Below are 18,756 nucleotides of genomic sequence, written 5' to 3'. Positions count from 1 at the left end.
AGTTTCTATCTACATACACCGCAGGTCTCCTTAAAGTTGGCCGCCATGTTTCTACAGTACCCCTAAACTAACCATAGACAGTAAAAGAAATGGACAGAGCGATCCCATAGACGTCAACGGCGGAAAATGAGGTCAAGTAGAGGCACTCACTTCCTGATTGAGCGAACTGCGCTGGCTCAGACTGAGCTTAACGACGTATCATAGACAGTAAAGATTGCCTGCGAGCGTCTCCCCCTGTCTATACGGTAATTTCTCTACTGTGCGACAGAGTCGCGTTGTTTGTGACGCAATCGTTAGCCTATTTTTAATAAAACAGCTTCTACAGGGCGATAGTGTAAGACAGTAAGGTAATGGAGCCTTTTATGCATTGTCATGTTTCTTTAGAAATAAACAATGGACAAATGGAGTCTTTAAATGCCTCAGATGTAAAGTTATTCACTGTCAAAGTGACTCAAAAATGAATGGGAGTCAATGGGATGCTAACAGCAGGTGATGGCTTGGTTAGCAATGGCCACCCCTATGGGTGGAACACTTTCCGGGTGCTAGATTACCCCCTTGAAACTAACAAACTGCTCTGCAGTCATTCTCTGCTGTCTCAGACAATGACATTTTGTCCAGTGCTGGCCTCCTTAGTTTCTCTATGTGCTCTGCAGGGGCGTGGGACTGGGGGGATAAAGGGTACTGAGTAACCAGGGCCCGAGGCAGGGGGGGGGCCTTAGAAGTCAGTTTTCTATACATACACATACATGGTACGGGGGCCCAGCAAGATGGTTTGTACCCAGGGCCCAAAATTTGGTGCTACGCCCCTGGTGCTCTGATAAGGAGGGGTAAGCGGTCACCGCTAGATGCTGCAAAAATGTACACACTGTACCTTTAATATCATTTTACACTGAATTGTTTTGGTTATGATCCTGTAAGTAACTTTCCCGCTGTCCTTTCACCTAAAAGGTTTATCGCAAATCTGTATGACTTTCTTTCATTAGTGGACCACAAAAGATGTTTACTGTCTTTTTCCCAATTAAAGTAAAATGAGGGGCTGCCATTCTTTAATATTCATAAAGGTTTAGAACAACTTTTGAGTGAGTAAATAACGAGAATTTTCCAATTAATTTATTCCGTTTAATTTACTGGAACAGCCTTTTTGTTTCCACTTTATTTACAAGAAAGCGCAGGCGCAGAGCAACCAATGCGTCACAGGAACGCGACTCCAAACTCCGCTCCTCATTGGTTCCCTTGCTTGTTAAGGGCCAATCACATTCCACCCTTCGTATTTGCGTGTTGTCTACTTTGCCACTTCTACCACCTGTGTGTGTATCTGTACGATTTTAGCATATGTCACAGAAGCCTCTCGAGCTCTTGAATATCTCTCTCTATTGAGCATAGTTGTGAGGGTTTTGGCACTTTTTCCGTTGTTCGCACCATGTCTGGTCACGGTCACGGCCACGGCCACGGCGGCGGACACGGTCACGGTTGCTGTGAATGCGAGCACGAGCCAGCGGAGCGAGGAGTGGAATATGAGCTGTACAGACGCATTGATATCGAGAAGCTTCAGTGTTTAAATGAGAGCCGAGACGGAGACGGTAAACTGGTCTTCAAGCCTTGGGATCAACGCACTGACAGGACGAAGGTATGCAATAGTTTTGCAGGTTTGACAGCAAGTTTAGATCTATCTATCTATCTATCTATCTATCTATCTATCTATCTATCTATCTATCTATCTATCTATCTATCTATCTATCTATCTATCTATCTATCTATCTATCTATCTATCTATCTATCTATCTATCCTTAATCATAGGGGTGTTTGTTTATAAATAAACAAATAAGCGTATGTATATCTGCTCTCACACACACACATGTATGTGTATTAAATAAGAATTATATTTAAATGTTTAATTTACTTCATGTGAAGTGTTCTAACTAAAAGAATAGAAAATTAAATGCACTGACTGTTTTATTATCTTTGAATGTATGTCACATTTTATTTTCAGTTTGTTGAAAGTGATGCTGATGAGGAGCTTCTGTTCAATATACCGTAAGATTTATATTGCTACAGCATTCATCCTCTAGACTCATTTCTGTTTCTGTTTTGATCCTATTCATGCTCTATTTAATACAATTTGCCTGGGTAAGAAATGCTTTGCCAGCAGATGTGGATGTAGTTAATGCGCGTGGTTAAATCTGCAGGTTTACAGGTAGCGTGAAGCTGAAAGGGATCATTATTGCTGGAGAAGATGATGAGTCACACCCCGCTGAAATGAGACTGTGAGTTTTCTCTCACTGTAAAAGGAGACCCTTTTGCAGCCTCACATATGGATAATGCAACTACAGTTTACATGAATGAGTGTTGCAACTTGCTGAGCAGTTTGTTTTAAGAATATTAACATGGGCAGTTGCAACACTACATTTTAGAACCTGTAAAATACACTCCTGGGCAAAAAATGGCTAAACACTAGGCTTTTAAATAGTCTTCAAGCCACAATGTGTACGTTTTTTTGGAGTAAAATATTCAAAAACCACTTGAACAATGTTATATGTTTTGTTAATGTGTGTACCTACATTATCTTAAATGTTTCCAAGAATGTTTAAATCCAGAGAAATAAATCCTTGATTTCTGGTTTTATTTTGTAGAACTCATGGAAACACCACAGATGCTTTAATATATGATGTGTTTTATTAGACAGGTGAGCAACGGTTTGGAGACATTTATCGACAGAAAACGAATCACTGCCAGCTCAATGCCGTCTTAGTGCGTTCACACTTGTAGTTTGGTTAGTTTGGTTCGGACAAAAAAACAAAACATATAATCCTGGTCCGCTTAGCGTTCACACTGGCATTTTTAACAGCGAACCTAAAGTTACCGAACCAAAGGCACAGGGAGACGGTAACAACCTGATTGGTCGGCTTATAGGAGCTTGCTTACCGAACATTCAAAACAATGCTGTGTGCTGGATTAAACTGAGAGGTGAGAACTTGTTCAAAACATTCAAAACAGCAGCAGTATTTCCTCCGTTGTGCATAAAAACTCTTATGCAAAAGAGACGGCCGTTCTGTCGTCTGTATGGGCAGCACAGGTCCTTTGATGAGAAGAACTAGGTATGCTTTTTGTGCGTTTTTCCTAGCATTTTCGAAACATGCTCGTCAGACCAAATATTGATTAGGCACTTCCTCGTTGCTCCACGTTTGCCCTCTAACGTTAAAGTTACTCATTTTGGATACACCGATCTTTCCGAGTCGTCAAATCAGCTGACTATGCTTCACATCTTGTGACATTACGTCCGGTTTTTGGTCCGTTTACATGTCTTTGGTCCGTGTCCCGTTCATATATCAATCGAACCGCACCAGAGTTCGTTTGGAAGCGGATCGAGACCCATATTTTGCGCTCTCAGTCCGCTTGTTTGGTACGCACCAGGGTTCGGATGGCAGCGTTCACATATGTTCAAATTAACCGTACTAACCGAGCAACCGCACCAGGGTTCGTTTTAATCGAACCAAACATGACAAGTGTGAACACACCCTTATTGTTTATATCTCGTTTTATAGATTTACTGCGAGTACCATGTTTTATCATGCCTAACATCTAGCTCACTGTATAATAAGCATCCTCTAGTGGTGAAAAATTACATATTGTGGCTTTAACCACAAAATATAGGTCAGAAAATGTGCTAAAATTAAGCAAATGCACTACGTAAAAAGCCGACATCAAAGACAAAATGAAGTTTTTTGTAGAATATGGCGAGTGAGTGATGACTCAATGAAACATGAGTTGCATGGTGATGATCCGAAGCGGCGTCCTTGAAATTCTGCTGAGAAATATAATAATAATTGGACCGTGAAGAGGAGCCTTTGTGAGGGGAGCCTTTTTCAGCTGCTGGTATTGGTGAGCTACTTTACCATAAAAAGTAATTTAATGCTTTGGAGTACAGGAGAATATTGCAGAATGTCTTGCTTCCCACAAATGAAAAGTTTTCAAAAGAGGAACAATGTTATTTATCAACGAGGCAATGCTTCTGCCCCCACTGCAAAGACAACCAGGAAGTGGTTTGAGAACATGTTTTGGCCTGGTCAGAGTCCAGATTTGAGCCCTACAGTGAATATTTGGTCTCACATTAAACTCATTAAAGACATAACAGTTTAAAGGCCATTAACATTGAGTAGATCTACACTGACTCTTCTTCATGTTAAAAGCTGTTTGCAAGCTCACCCACACAGCTTAAATGGGAAGGCTATTGTATGTTACTTTATTTACAGTATTTGTGCAATTTTTGCACATTTCCTTACCAGTAATTTGTGTTTTAAAATGGTTAAGACCATTAAAAGACACAATTGTTTTGGCTTTTTTTGTTGCCCAGGATTGTAGTTTTGGGTCTATTTAACATTTAAATAATGATGACAGTGCCACTTTTTTTTTATGTGACGTGGTTACATTTACTTACTCTAGTAATATCCGTAAATTATGCATAGTTACAAGTAACAAACCCTAACCATAAATCTATAAGTACATTAATGAATTAATACTCCGTACTTACTTAAGTAACTATGTCCCCTTAAAATAAAAGATTACACTTTAAAGGTGGGGTAAGTGCTTTCTGGTAACCGTTATTGATATTTCAAATCACCAAAACAAACACGCCCCTACTCCCAAAAGGGTCTCGCCCCTATTTTGATAGCTCCGCCCCACACATACGTAACCCAGGCAACGATTATGGCAGGATCTGTGTAACTAATCCAGGTCGAATATTCAATGAAAAAGTCATCCCTTCTATCACAAAAACACAAACTGTTCTCATGAACAACTGGATAGAACACAAGCCGACAGTCCAACTAACGACGTATTAAAATTATGACCAGATTAGAGTTATTATTGTGATCAGAAAAACACAAACCGTTCTCATGAACAACTCAATAGTACACGAGCCGACAGTCCAGCTAACAACATATTACAATTATGACCGGATGGGTTATATAGGTCATGAAAAGAGGAAACAAACATATATTAGGAGTATAGTATCTTACTTGTCGGACACATTTTGTGAGCTGATGCTTGAAGCACACAGTGAGGAGATTTAGATGCTCCATACGGTGTGGAAATGAACGGGTCTTTATCATCGCTGAAGTGAGCCACAATACGATCGCAAATGGACTAACAAGCGAACATGACACACGAGCATAGTCAAGCAAAAGCAGCATACCGGTATGTTAGGCTGTTCTCGGCTAATGTCCGTCATGTGTGACTCGTGTGTTTTGAATGATGATGTGCACAGAGCGAGAGTGAGCGCTCTTCTCAGCATCATTATTAGACACGGCCCTTACCTTCTGATTGGCTACAAGTTTGCTATTCCACTCGGCCCGAGTCCTTTTTCTAAAACGGTTTTGAAATAACACTTACCTCACCTTTAAGGTGTCTGTTACAGTCTAATTATGCATTTAAGTACTGAGTAATATTAATTAACTACATGCACTTACTATAGGGTTAGGGTTTGGTTGAGGGTTAGTTGCGAGTAATTATGCATAATTTACTGTTATTACTATGGGAAGCACATGTAAAATGTGTAACAAGGACACTGTAAAATAAAGTATTACCAAATAGTGCAACCAAAATGTTTTTATAAAAAATACTTTATTTAGATAATCCTTACAGTGTCTTTTGCATCTTAAAAACACACTCATATGAAATGAGACTGAGTTTGCTGAGACCTCTTGCTTGCAGCATCACATTTGGAGAAAGCAACAAAAATATACATGAATGCATGTTGCAAATGGGTACTTTTTGAGCAGGTACAAGAACATCCCTCAAATGTCATTTGATGATACGAGCAGAGAGCCAGAGCAAGCCTTTCGTCTAAACAGGGATCCGCATGCTGAGCTTGAGTATCCAACCAAGTAAGCAATTTTAATTATGTTACCATGCACATGCACTTTAATTATACATCCCATACTGCAAATATATGCTTACCACCCCCAACATTTTATATAGGATTGCGAGATTCTCCAATGTGGAGCACTTATCGATCCACATATCGCGAAACTTTGGGACAGAATCTACTCGCGTGTATTACATTGGTCTGCGGGGAGAATTCACTGAGGTCAGTACTGGATAAAACAAATAACGGCAGATGCATCGTCACTACTTATAACTAATGCACCATATTCTTACAATGTTGCATCTTGGAATGGGAAATAGCATCATAAAATTCTTCATCTGGTATCTTTTTCTCCCTCTTTCAGGCTCATAGACATGAGGTGACAATCTGCAACTATGAAGCAGCAGCCAATCCTGCGGATCACAAAGTGAAGAACATTACGCCACAGACACACTTCATATCATGACAAACGGAGGAAAGAGAATCTCACGCGTGTGAAACTATAAACGTGTGCATTTGATAATGGCCAGATGAACTGATGTGTTTAACTGGGATTCATTCACGAGGGTTTGTTCGTCTGCTAATGTGCCAATAAACATTAAGATATATAAGCATAAATACTGAATGTATGCTTATGTCAAATAAACACTGCACACCTCAAATAACAACAGACGAGCTGTGCAAGAAGTCTAGTGGAAAGTTTATGTTCTCAGTTTGGCTTTACAGTATCGCGTTCATCCATTAAATATTTTTTGCTTCAATGCTTTGAGTGAAATGAGAGATTAAAATTGTGTTTAATCGCGTCCTCGACGTGTTTAATATGAATGGATTCATGCAGTTTGTTTAAAAAACACAATTTCCTGGTTAATTTCAACCACTTTTAGCTTCATAATATCACACATATTTTATAACAACTAATGCATTATTCTGATCTTCGTTATAAAAAGAAGCAATCTCAATTAATGTATTTTTCACAAATAAATATGACGGGAGCATGTTAATATGGAACCATTTTAAGCATTCATCACTACAGTCTTCACACAACAATTGCTGTTCACTGTAAAACATTTTTTAATGATTTATCACAACTTTATTTTGCCAGAACCCCTTAGATAATTAATGCGGTTCAGATAGCAGTTTCTGTTGATTAAACCGAATCTCCTTTGTATTAACTAAAATTTTCAGTTTTCAGGCAACTAGGTTAATTTAAGGCAATCTAACAATTTTTTTTTTATAGTTTAAAACAAACCACTAATAAGTTAAGAAAACCCAATATTATATTTAGTTTACAATTGTAACTAAGACTTTTCTTAGTTTATAAAAGGTTTGTTGCAATTACAGCTGTGATGATGGGCTAAATACTTAAATAATATGAACGTTATTATTAATGTTTAAAATAGTTTTGGTGTGGTATTTGTTTAATAGATTTCCAATAAAGAAATAAATAGTTATTTTTATTTAAAGAAGCTTATATAAGACAAAGTTTTTATCTTGCTTTGCTTTATTTAGTGTCACAAAGTATACATTGCAAAATTCACAAGCCACAAAATAATTAATTTGCATTTGGATTTCATTTTATGTGAAACAGTTTACTAGACAGTATTTTTTATTAGACAATCATCAACTTTGAGTGAATTTAAGAGACATTTAAAAATATATACATTTTGTACATTAGCTTTTGATCACGTATAAGTAACGAGGTAGGATTTTATTTTTTGCAGATTTATTATTTATTTTTGTAATACTTCTATTTTATTCTTTCGGTACAGCACTTTGGTCAACACTGTTGTTTTATTATCTGCTTTATAAATAAATTTTATTTTTTAGCTTTACATTTACAAAAATAAGGAACTATGTACAGATCGCGAGCTTTGGCAACGTTTGAAGAAACGCGATGACGTCACGTCGCCGTGCCTCCGTCCCTCTCCGGCAGTAGGAGCGGAAGTTCCGTTGTGACCTGGGATAGCAAGCGGTGAGTCAATAAATTTGTAGCAGTTGGCCGCTGTTTATATCTTTTTTTTTCTGTCAGAACCTAAAATGTAGTGTACCCCCCTGGCCTTGGCTTTATCGATCGCTATAAAAGCGCAAGCTTGTCGCTGAGCAGCTTAATAATGTGTTTAATCGCGGGGGTAGAGAGAGCTCCAGATAGCTCCATCTCTGAGGCTGTGGATTCATTGTGACAATAATACAGGCGAAACAGGATTAAGCTGCCTAACTGCGATCATGCCGCTCGAGTATTAATGAAACGACCTAGCGGATTTATTTATACAAGTGTCCTGTCCTTGATTCCGACTGGATGGAAAACATGAGCGATGCTTCGCCCGTGTCTCTATTGTTTTCACTGCCCATCCCTTCCTATTCATTATGAATATATGATCGTTGGATTCTAGTAAAGGGTTATTTCACTGACGCATTAGAGATGATCAATACAGTCAGTTGTTAATGCGCATCAATAAGCCATTGTGTTGCAAACGCTCAGACTGGTGCATAAGGACACCGTGCACTTTCAATGGAAAAGTCATTCTGGTATTCTTCTGGTCTGGTCTTTAGTGGAGATGTCACTTGCAGGTGGTTTAATAAAAGTATTTGATAACGTGCAGTACTAAAGTTCAGGAAGCCAGACTGACCCATAAAACCAAAATGGACAGTACATCCAGGTGTTTGTGTGAAACACTCCTAGCCTACACGTGTGATAAAGTCACATAGGCCACTCACAAACACGAATGAAATCTTAAACTGGAGTGTTTTGCCTCCTGCAGCTGATTTGATTTCTCAGCTCTGTCATGTGGTTCCAGTAAAACAGGAGCCCATGGCTTTCATTTATGCTTCATTAGAAACAGTTTTCTGGGAACTCGTCTTACTCAGACGTCTGCAAGTACAAACTTGTGATCTGTAGAAAACGAAGCTCTCTGTGTATGATTAACATAAGCGTCTGTGCTTATCCGGTAGGCTAAATCACCCTGTAATTTTGCACTTTTTCTAAATAGGTTTAATAGAGCACTTTTAGTTTTAGTTGGGCATGAGTTGCTAGTTAAAATGACTTTAACAGCACTGGTAATTAAACCAACTTTTGTTAATCATTCTGCAGCCTGCTGACAGTTTCTTTCTAAAATCGCTGGTTCGTATCTTTAATAACCATTTATCCAATACTTAATGCCTGGGCCTTTGTGTTTTGCATAAACATGGTGTACTGATTGCTTTTGAACATGTTGTTTCTGTATTTTTCTAAAAGCACTCCTCACATTGTATGTGTGGCAACAACATGTCTGTACCTCTGCTCGCTGAAGCCGTGACCATTTCTGGGACGGAGAAGGAGACGGCCGTGGTGAGACACCAGTCCAATCATTAACCAAAATCTAAAGTTGCCCTAGTGATTCATTAGCATTACATGGGCATTACACTCAAATCAGTTTCCTCCAAGGGTTAGCTTTCCACAAAATAAAATACATTAATTAAAAAAAAAAAACATCATTTAAGGAATGCACAAGAATGGCTTTTTATAAATTCTTTAAATTGAACAATTTATTAACTTTAAAGTATACTTAAATATAAATCAATTCAAAACTAAATTCACGGTAAAACCTAATCCAACTACAATAGGGCTAATTTAACACTAAATAACTTACAGTACTGTTAACAGCAAAGTAGTCTGTATTAATATTTGTATGCTATAGACCAGCTTCAAGGTTCAGTATACTTTTGCAGAAATATGACCATATTCTCTATATTTTCGAACGCATCGCCTTTTTGTTTCCATATTGGGACCGGGTTTCAGTATCCAACCCTATTTACACCTCATGTTGTTCCAAAACCCTAAGACTTTGTTCATCTTCTTTTAATATGCAAATTTAGGTATTATGTCTGAAAGGTTTCTGAAAGACTGAAAGTCCAAAAAGGTCCTAAAGGTCTCATAAAACCACGTCAATATGAATTGAGTGTTTTAGTCGAGGTATTCTAAAATGATCGCTTTGTGATAAACATTTCATTTAGGCTTTTATTTACACCTAAACTCTGAACGAAATGCCTACAAAGAGCTCATCAAATATGTTAAACATGTGCGCTCAAAATGCGCTGAGTGATGTGTTTAGCATATGTGATTTTCTCTATGTGTGTTTATATGTGAATAAAAGCCTAAATTCAATCTGTTTATCATATCACGCGATCACATCTCTGCACAAGACTTGGATTAAATCGTTCAAGTCATATGGATTAATTTCACGATACCTTTATGACCTTTTTGGATCTTTTATATTCTGGTTACCTGGACTTTCAATGGAGGGACAGAAACATCTCAGGTTTTATTAAAAGATCTTCATATGTTTCAAACATTAACGAAAGTCTTGCATTTAGAACAACATGAGGATGAGTAAATTATGACAGAATTTTCATTTTGGGGGGAACTATCCCTGGGATCTTTTAAGAAATTTCTTTATTTTTTTTTATTTTGTTATTATTACTTACCCTCATGTCGTTGAGTCAAGACTTTCGTTTCATCTTCAGAACAAAAATTAAGACTAATTAGTCAATTTTGTCTAAAGAGAGACAATCACTTTATATGATGAACAGATTAAATTTAGGCTTTTATTCACATATAAACATTGATCAGCGAACATAAACAGAATTTAACCGAACCTGCTTGACGCGCGAGAACAAACCTCATTGGTTCTTGCTGAAGCTCAAACGTGACGCATGAAACTAGAATGAACCTCATTGGTTCTTGCTGAAGCTCAAACGTGACGCATGAAACCAGAACAAACCTCATTGGTTCTTGCTGAAGCTCAAACGTGACGCATGAAACTAGAATGAACCTCATTGGTTCTTGCTGAAGCTCAAATGTGGCGCGTAACATCGGAATGAACCTCATTGGTGCTTGCACATCAAGTGAACATTCTTGAGTTTCATTTTACCACAACTGATGTGTGAGTTGATTAATGTTTATATGTGAATAAAAGCCTTAATCTGTTCCATCATATAAAGTGATCGTCTCTTCAGAAAACCGCTCAATTCATATTCATATTAGTTTTATGATCTCTTTATGAACTTTTTAAGTGTCAGTGGTAGTTGCGTAGATGTCAATGGAGGGACAGAAAGCTCTCAGATTTCATCAAAAAGATGAACGAAAGTCATGCTGGTTTGGAAAGAGATGAGGGTGAGTAAATGATAATATGATTTTCATTTTTTGGTGAACTATCCCTTTAATAGTGATGCTCTTTCACAGTCTGAATGAAAGTCTATTTGTTCCCTTCTGTATTTGAAGAAGTAGATTCACAGAAAGCTCAAATTTGCTATCGAGATGGTATCATATAAAATAACCAAGAGTCAGCATCGAACACAGGAAATCAGGCAATCTTTTGGGCTTTGCAGAGAGATTAGTTTCACATCATGTTCTGTTGACTTTGCAGGTGATCTTCCTTCATGGCTTGGGTGACACAGGGTGCGTTCTGTTTATTATCTGCCTGTTGCAGGATCTTTTAATGCCCCTCGTCCTGCATGAAAATAACCCATGTCATGTTACTTACAGACACGGCTGGGCTGATTCCATGACGTCCATTAGACTGCCGTACATCAAATACATCTGCCCACACGCGTAAGTGACCGACTGTGAACTGCAAAACTTTTAAGATGCATTGATTATGCCAAAAAAAAAAAAAAATATATATATATATATATTGTTAGTTTCACTCACTTTTCTTTGTTTAGTTTTATTGCAAATTAGTCTGTCATACTTTCTGACTCTAGGCCCCGAATCCCTGTAACACTCAACATGAAGATGACCATGCCCTCATGGTAAGTTGCCTCTGTTGCGGATAACATTACAATTGTAGTACAAACCAAATATTTAGACATTATGAAATTCATGTTACATTTTTTCAGTTTTCAAGTAATTTAATTAAGATTAAAATTGTGTTCATTTCAACTGAATTAATCTTATTTTTAATTGAACACAGCTATGGAAGCATAAAAATAAATTGTATTAGATTTTGTAATATACACTGACTTTTTAAAATATATTAAAATAGAAAAAAGCTTTTTAAAATGGTAATAATTTCAAATGTTTTACTGTATTTTTGATCAAATAAATGTAGCCCTTGTGAATATAAGACACTGTATAATATAATCAGTGTTATTTGATAGTTTTATTAATATTTTAAAGTACATTTTTACTGTTCATGTTAATTTCAATTTAAGTTTGAGTAATTTAGTTATGCTTTTGTCATTTAAAAAAATACTATTTAGGTTTAATTTATTTTAGTTTTTCAGTTCATGTGTTTTCTGTTAATAATTTTAGCCCTTCAATTTGAGCTTAGTTCTAGTTTAGTTTAAGTTTTACTAATATTTATTTCATTTTATTTTTAGCTTTATTTAAATTAACAAAATAGGTTTTAATAGCTTTAGTTTTAGTTAATATAATATAAAAATTGACAAAACTGTATTAATAAAATTCTAAATAAAAGCATTTTAACTTTTTGATTCTTGGATTGCCCCATTAATTCTTGTCTAATTTTTTTTATTTTCAGGTTTGACCTGATGGGTTTAAGCCCAGAATCCCCAGAGGATGAAGCAGGGATTAAGAGAGCAGCAGAGAACAGTGAGCAAAATTTGTTTTTGGACACACATGCACATTGGGGCAGTTTCCTGAATACAGCATGAGCTATAAATGACTAAGTCTGTGTCAGCGAGTGTAAAACCATATGAAGAAAAGCATCAAGTTTATGAGTCAGACATGTAATGCGAGAGAATGTTGTTAAATGCTGAAATTTGATTATGTGGCGCTAAGTATAGACCGCTCCCTCTCTTCAACAGTAAAGGCCATCATCGATCACGAGGTGAAGAATGGTATACCATCCAATCGTATTCTTCTGGGTGGCTTCTCTCAGGTAAGTGATCCATCCTGAAAGTTTGTACTGTTAGTTAAATTGCTGAGATGGTTTTCAGTTCCTGTTTTGTCTGATGTTCAGGGTGGAGCTCTGTCTCTCTACACTGCTTTGACCTCTCAGCAGCAACTAGCGGGTGTTGTTGGACTTAGTTGTTGGCTTCCACTTCACAAGACTTTCCCACAGGTACAAGTCAGTCGTGTGTGTGTGTGTGTGTGTGTGTATGTGATGCAGTGTAGTTTTTATCTCAAATATGCTTCCAGTACTCATTTTCCACATAATAGACACAATACCAGCTGCTCTCTCTCTCATCTCTCAGACAGCGAGTGACACACAAACTCGCCTCCCCTCACTCACTCGCTTCATTTGCTCTGGTTGAATATTGTTGCCGTTACAGGGCTTGAATTTGCTGTGGGACTGTGCATAATTTTACTCATTCCCGCAGATTTTGTTCTCACACCCAAAGTGCAGGCACATAAAGCCACCTCTCAGCACTACATTTAGTATTTTTTGCTGCTTATTGCTCTTAAACAGTCAAACACACAAAATAATGTAAAAATGCCTGTCTTAGTGAGTATTCACCTAAACACTGTCAGTTCTGTTTTAAATGAACGTAAACAGTTGAGAAAGAAAACGCATGTGTAACAGGTTAATGTATCTGTGCGTCAGGTCTTATGCTGCGTTCACACCGCACGCGAATGACGCGAATAAATCGTGCTATTCGCGCGAAGTTGGACGCGTGAACATTTTGAATCCATTCGCTTAATTTGCGTATGAAATTCGCTTCATTCGCGTGTGACATTCACTAGACAACAGATGCGAATTCGCGTCATGGGAGGGGGTTCTGCCAGGCAGCGGCAGTCGGCAGAAGAACTAGCCGAGTTAAGGCTGCTCTCACCGGGGTTGATGAGCGCTGAGCTCCGGTGATCGCCTGGATCTCACACCTCCGAAAACGCCAGATCAAATTTTCAAATAGGAGCTCTCTTAATAAATAAATCACATATTTGAGCTTTAAACAACTTCATTCTCGCCTGAAAAACCATTAAAACTACATTTTATGACAAAATACAGTAGTATTTTAAATTACTCTGGCCTCTGGGTTTCCCCTATGGGTTTCCCATCCGTCACTTCACCACGTGACAGCAGTAAGCAGGCTCCTCATTGGTTAACGCGGCGCGAATATCCGCGAAAGTTCAGATTTTTCAACTTGAGCGATTCACGCGTTCAAAACGCTCAATTCGCGTGATCCTTGCCGCGAATCACGCTATTCGCGCCGCAGAATGCCTATACGCGTCTCTGCATTGACTTAACCTGTAAATCACTCGCGTGCGGTGTGAACGCTGCATAAAAGTGACAGCAGCCTAATATTCCTGCTGACAAATTCTGAGATAATATTAAACATATCCAGAGTGGCTAGTAACTTAAATTGATTATCATTTTGATGAGCTGATATTCATTCTTAAATCCCAAGAATCAGCCTCTATGGCTGTTTTCAGGTGATGTGTGAACAAAACTTAACTAAACATTATTTAACTCGCCTTCCATCCAATAAACCGCAATAAGCTTTGCACTTTGTTACTTTTGATATGAAACACATTCTGTCACTTTCATATTAAGATTCACTCAATAACTACTGATTCACCGCTCTTTAGTGTGGTGCAAAACTGATAGTCTTTTCTGTTTTACTACTACTTACAGCATGAAATAAAGGTTTTAAAGGTTTTTATACAAATTAGTTGTTAATTTGAGTATTATTATTTTTTCCTTGAGAAAAATGGATATGTTATGTAGGCTACATGATTTATATCCAAATGAATCGATATTAAGCTTGCGAACTTGTGAATAGATTTCGAATAGTGAAATATGTTTCAATTCCCATCCCTAATAAGTGTCAATATGTATCTTTTTTCCTCTCCATTAGGCTGCAAGTGGGAGCGGAAACAAGGGTACGCCCATTCTGCAGTGTCATGGTGAGATGGATCCTATGATCCCGGTGCACTTTGGGGCCATGACAGCAGAGAAGCTCAAGACCATCGTCTCTCCAAACAACATCACCTTCCGCACCTACCCGGGTCTCATGCATAGCTCCTGTCCTCAGGTGAGTCTTTCTATTGCGCTCACACAAATCTTAGGCCTTGTCCACACTAATACGTTTTCTACAAATGAGTTTTCCGTCCACATTGGGATGATCAATGAAGACTGAATTTGCTGCTGTAGTGTGAAGGAGGGGTTGCACAGACTAGTCGACTAATGTACTAGTTGACTTTAATGCTCTGCCGTGATGCTTTAAGCTTGACGTCGACTAGTCACTGGCCTATAGAGGGCGCAACAGGATAAGCCATTTCCTGACACATTCTATTTTCAACAAATATAGTAATTAGGGCTGGGCAATATGGCCAAAATTTCATATCCCGATATAGCTCATTTGATATCCCGATAACGATATACATAACGATATAGCAATCTTTCTGTTAATTCAGTTTATGAATAGTCTATACAAAATTGCAATGTTGAAATGCAGTTTGAAATGATATACAAAACAAAAAAAGGTAGTATGGACTAAATTTTTATTTTATTTAGAACCTTTTTTCCAAGCAAGACTGTTGGTTAAGTTAACACCTGCCATTAAAAAATTTCAACATATAGCAGCAGCCAACTTTTAACAGTAACACCACCCAGACTTCTCTTGCAGCATCATGTAGGTGTAATATTTCCAAGTAGTATTCTTATAGAGCAGGCAAGAGAAAAAGCAATTCGGATCGAGTGTTTGCACCAATTCACAAAACCTGCGTTTCTCAACCGTGTAGATTGGAACCATATCTTTGCAGATATGCTTGACAACAGCAGAAGTGATCTCCTTCCATCTGCGGGAGCTATGGCTATGGTGTGCCACACGTAAAAGCCTGTTTCAGTGGCTGTGTTCAGTGTTTGTTTTGAGCGCTTATGCCACCACTCGACGCAGTTTTTGCTCGTTGACTCTCTCTGTATTATTTTTCGTGGTTCTTGCGCAGGTGATAAAACCTGGTCTGAACTGCGTCTACTACCGTCTTCCTCCATGTTTGTTTATGTATTGCAGCGTGCATGGGCATGCCGTGGCGTGAGGTGCATTTTGATGTAAAATTCTGCCGTAAACGCCTTATTGTGGCGTAAACGATAGAGCATTATATAAAACGATAGACAGTCCAGACGATATATTTCGTCATATCGCCCAGCCCTAATAGTAATAATTCCAAACTTTTGACTTGTACTGTATGTCAAACTATAATATTTGCTCATACCAGTTCTAACACCCATACTGTTCTCTGATTGGCTTTACAGGAGATGTCTGCTGTGAAGGAATTCATTGAAAAGCAGTTGCCCCGAGTCTGACCTCAATCTAACTCACTGTGACCCTTAGACACTGACCTCTCACCTCCGACCTGCCATTCTCTCACAGGAAACAGCCATGATCCCCTAACAACACGAAACCACACACATGCGCATGAACATTCAGTTGTACATACTGTGAACATGCAACTCCTGCAAACCATGTCATCTCACGCCTTTCTTTGTAATTTCATACATCATTCATTTAAAAAAAGCGATATTATTATAAGTGACAACCCTTGGCATCCGTACATGCAGTAGTATCCCATGCTCTTTTCCTCAAGGAAGACACATTAACGTTTATAATGCATTCCTGTTCAATCTTAAACCTTTTCCCGGTATCTCTATTCCCTTCTCCTCTGTCTATTTCTCTCAAGCAAGCTGGGAAAGGTAACATTTTTTCCAGACAGCTCTGTATCAGAACTTGGGAAAGTTCGGATGCTGCAAATCTGTGGTGGTGGAGGAAGTTAGTGAGAGCCGGTGCCGTCTGGAGTGACTCTGCATGCTGGTCACATGATGCATGGCTTCGTCAGGATGCTGCAACTCATAATTTTGTTTGTTTTTTAACTAGAAATGCGAGAAAGGCAAGCTCAAATAAACTACGCAAATGACTCATTCGAATCTTTGCTTTGTTCTTCATGGAATAAGAATTCTGACACAAAGTCTATATGCAAAATGAGATGATTTTTTACAACACCATGCAAGTACTTGTATAAGAAACATATTTAAATGAATCATTTTAGAACAAATGCACATAACCAGCTCTGAGTATCTTACTGTAAAATAATCAAGGATACTAAGCTCTTGACTTCACTTATTATTAATAATAATAATAATCAAAGTGAGTCACTCCAGACGGGGCTGATAATATTTTCCAGTTGCTTTAAATAGCTTCCCAAATCCTCCCTAATTCCCCGTTCACCTCATAACCACATCATCCTCCACCCACGTGACCAAACACATTCAAGTGTTCTGGGGTCTCAGATGGCATATGTGTGTATATACATTTCAGGTTCCATATTATCGCATAAAAGTATTGTTTACTGACACGACCTATTACCAACAGATGGAAGGTCAGAGATACGCAGCAGCGTGGCGGATTAAGCCTGCTGATATTAAAGAATTATAAGGTAACCTTGATTAGCTATTAAAAATTAAATGAGTTTGCAAACGTGGACGCTATAGTCATTTCTCTCACAGTTTGCTTGTATACATTTGAAAATGGATTATTAAAATGTGTGATGATATCTCTAAACCAGTTGTTTGCAAAGTAGTGAATGTTGCTTTTTTAATCTTAAATAGATGTTCTTCAATATATTATTTCAGTGTTATTTTATCTTCTATCCAAGTCCATTTGACTTCCATGTTTTCATTACTGCTATGATCCCCTCTTTTGTAATTGGCATTATTCCTTATTATTAGTTAGACTCATTTCTGAGCTCTGGACAGGTTTCTCTTTATGCCCTGTGGCTTGAATGTTTATTGTATGAGTTATGGAAATGCCAGGCACAAGTTGGTCAGCAGACGCGGGTAATATCTTTGGGTTTAACAGTGAACTTGTCAGTTTATGTCCACTTGAGTTGTGTTTTATTGCTGGGTTTTCTGTCATTTGTGCTCATTTAAAAAAAAAAAAAAATCTGTCATGTTTTGTTGTCGTTGTCTTTTTATTTGAAGTGTACTGAGGGACAATTGGTTCCTCGGAAACTTTCCCAAAACACCTCTATGTGAAATAAATGATGCAAATCACAGCAATGCAGTCCTGTGCTTTACTGATAATGTCAAATTAAAGGCACAATATGTATAATTTTTAGATTAAAATATCGAAAAACCATTAACACAATATTATATATTTTGTTGACGTGTGTACTTGCAGTATCCCAAATATTTCAAAGAATGTTTATACCAAGAGAAACAAGCAATTTAACCAGGACACGGACCGTTTCTGTGTGTCACCTATTAATGACATCATAGCCGCGTTACATATGTTTTATTTTGTAGAAACCATGGAAACACCAAAGACTAAGATTTAATATATTAATACACCCACCTAGCTCGACCATAGTGGCAATCGATCTGTCACTCTAGTAGCCATGTCCTTAATTATTCAGAACTTTAAGGCTTAGTATAATTTAAACAGATGATTTAAAAAAAAAAAATCACTTTTATGCATTGTCGTGTTTTTTTTATAAATAAACAATGGACAAATAAGTAAAGTTATTCACTGTCAAAGTGACTCAAAAATGAATGGGAGTCAATGGGATGCTAACAGCAGGTGATGGCTTGGTTAGCAATGGCCGCCCCTATGGGTGGAACGCTTTCCAAGAGCTAGATTACCCCCTTGGATAAAACAGCGCTGCGTTACCCCACATACGCATGAGCGGATGAAGCGGAAGCGCTCGACTGAGGCAGAATAAAAGCTCCGCAAAATCAAGGCATCATCAGGCTACACCTGTTTTAAATAAGCGACCTCTAGAGGCAAAACATTACATATTATGGCTTTAAACCGAGCAAAGCATGCAACCGTCTCAGACATACATACAGTGTACACTGGCTCATTTTCTGTTCCTAACAGGAGGCAAGCAAACAGAACATTGTAACAGGTTTAAAGCATCACAATGTGTGGTGTATATCCATGAGTCAACAAGATCCTC

At 38.0% G+C, this 18,756-nt stretch overlaps 2 protein-coding genes across 3 annotated transcripts; both read left to right on the top strand.

Annotated features, from left to right (window-relative positions):
* Positions 1–1,245: 1,245 nt before the first annotated feature.
* Positions 1,246–6,482, top strand: pithd1 (PITH (C-terminal proteasome-interacting domain of thioredoxin-like) domain containing 1). Its single transcript, XM_067424868.1, has 6 exons — positions 1,246–1,627; positions 1,992–2,035; positions 2,188–2,265; positions 5,779–5,883; positions 5,978–6,086; positions 6,229–6,482. Exons 1-6 carry the CDS (start codon positions 1,421–1,423, stop codon positions 6,328–6,330), a joined length of 645 nt encoding a protein of 214 aa, XP_067280969.1. The 5' UTR covers positions 1,246–1,420; the 3' UTR covers positions 6,331–6,482.
* Positions 6,483–7,706: 1,224 nt separating this feature from the next.
* On the top strand, positions 7,707–17,853 carry lypla2 (lysophospholipase 2). 2 transcript variants are annotated; one of them, XM_067424867.1, is made up of 11 exons: positions 7,744–7,836; positions 8,953–8,982; positions 9,097–9,189; positions 11,267–11,298; positions 11,386–11,451; positions 11,604–11,651; positions 12,383–12,453; positions 12,669–12,742; positions 12,824–12,925; positions 14,661–14,837; positions 16,058–17,853. In XM_067424867.1, exons 3-11 carry the CDS (start codon positions 9,112–9,114, stop codon positions 16,106–16,108), a joined length of 699 nt encoding a protein of 232 aa, XP_067280968.1. In that variant the 5' UTR covers positions 7,744–7,836; positions 8,953–8,982; positions 9,097–9,111; the 3' UTR covers positions 16,109–17,853. The 2 variants fall into 2 exon arrangements, with proteins under 2 accessions (XP_067280967.1, XP_067280968.1); XM_067424866.1 differs by lacking the exon at positions 8,953–8,982 and having other exon boundaries at positions 7,707–7,836.
* The last annotated feature ends 903 nt before the right edge of the window (positions 17,854–18,756 follow it).

This window comes from Pseudorasbora parva, chromosome 19, assembly GCF_024679245.1.
Source record: "Pseudorasbora parva isolate DD20220531a chromosome 19, ASM2467924v1, whole genome shotgun sequence".
Taxonomy (NCBI): Eukaryota; Metazoa; Chordata; class Actinopteri; order Cypriniformes; family Gobionidae; genus Pseudorasbora; species Pseudorasbora parva.
This window is presented reverse-complemented; position numbering and strand designations above follow the sequence as displayed.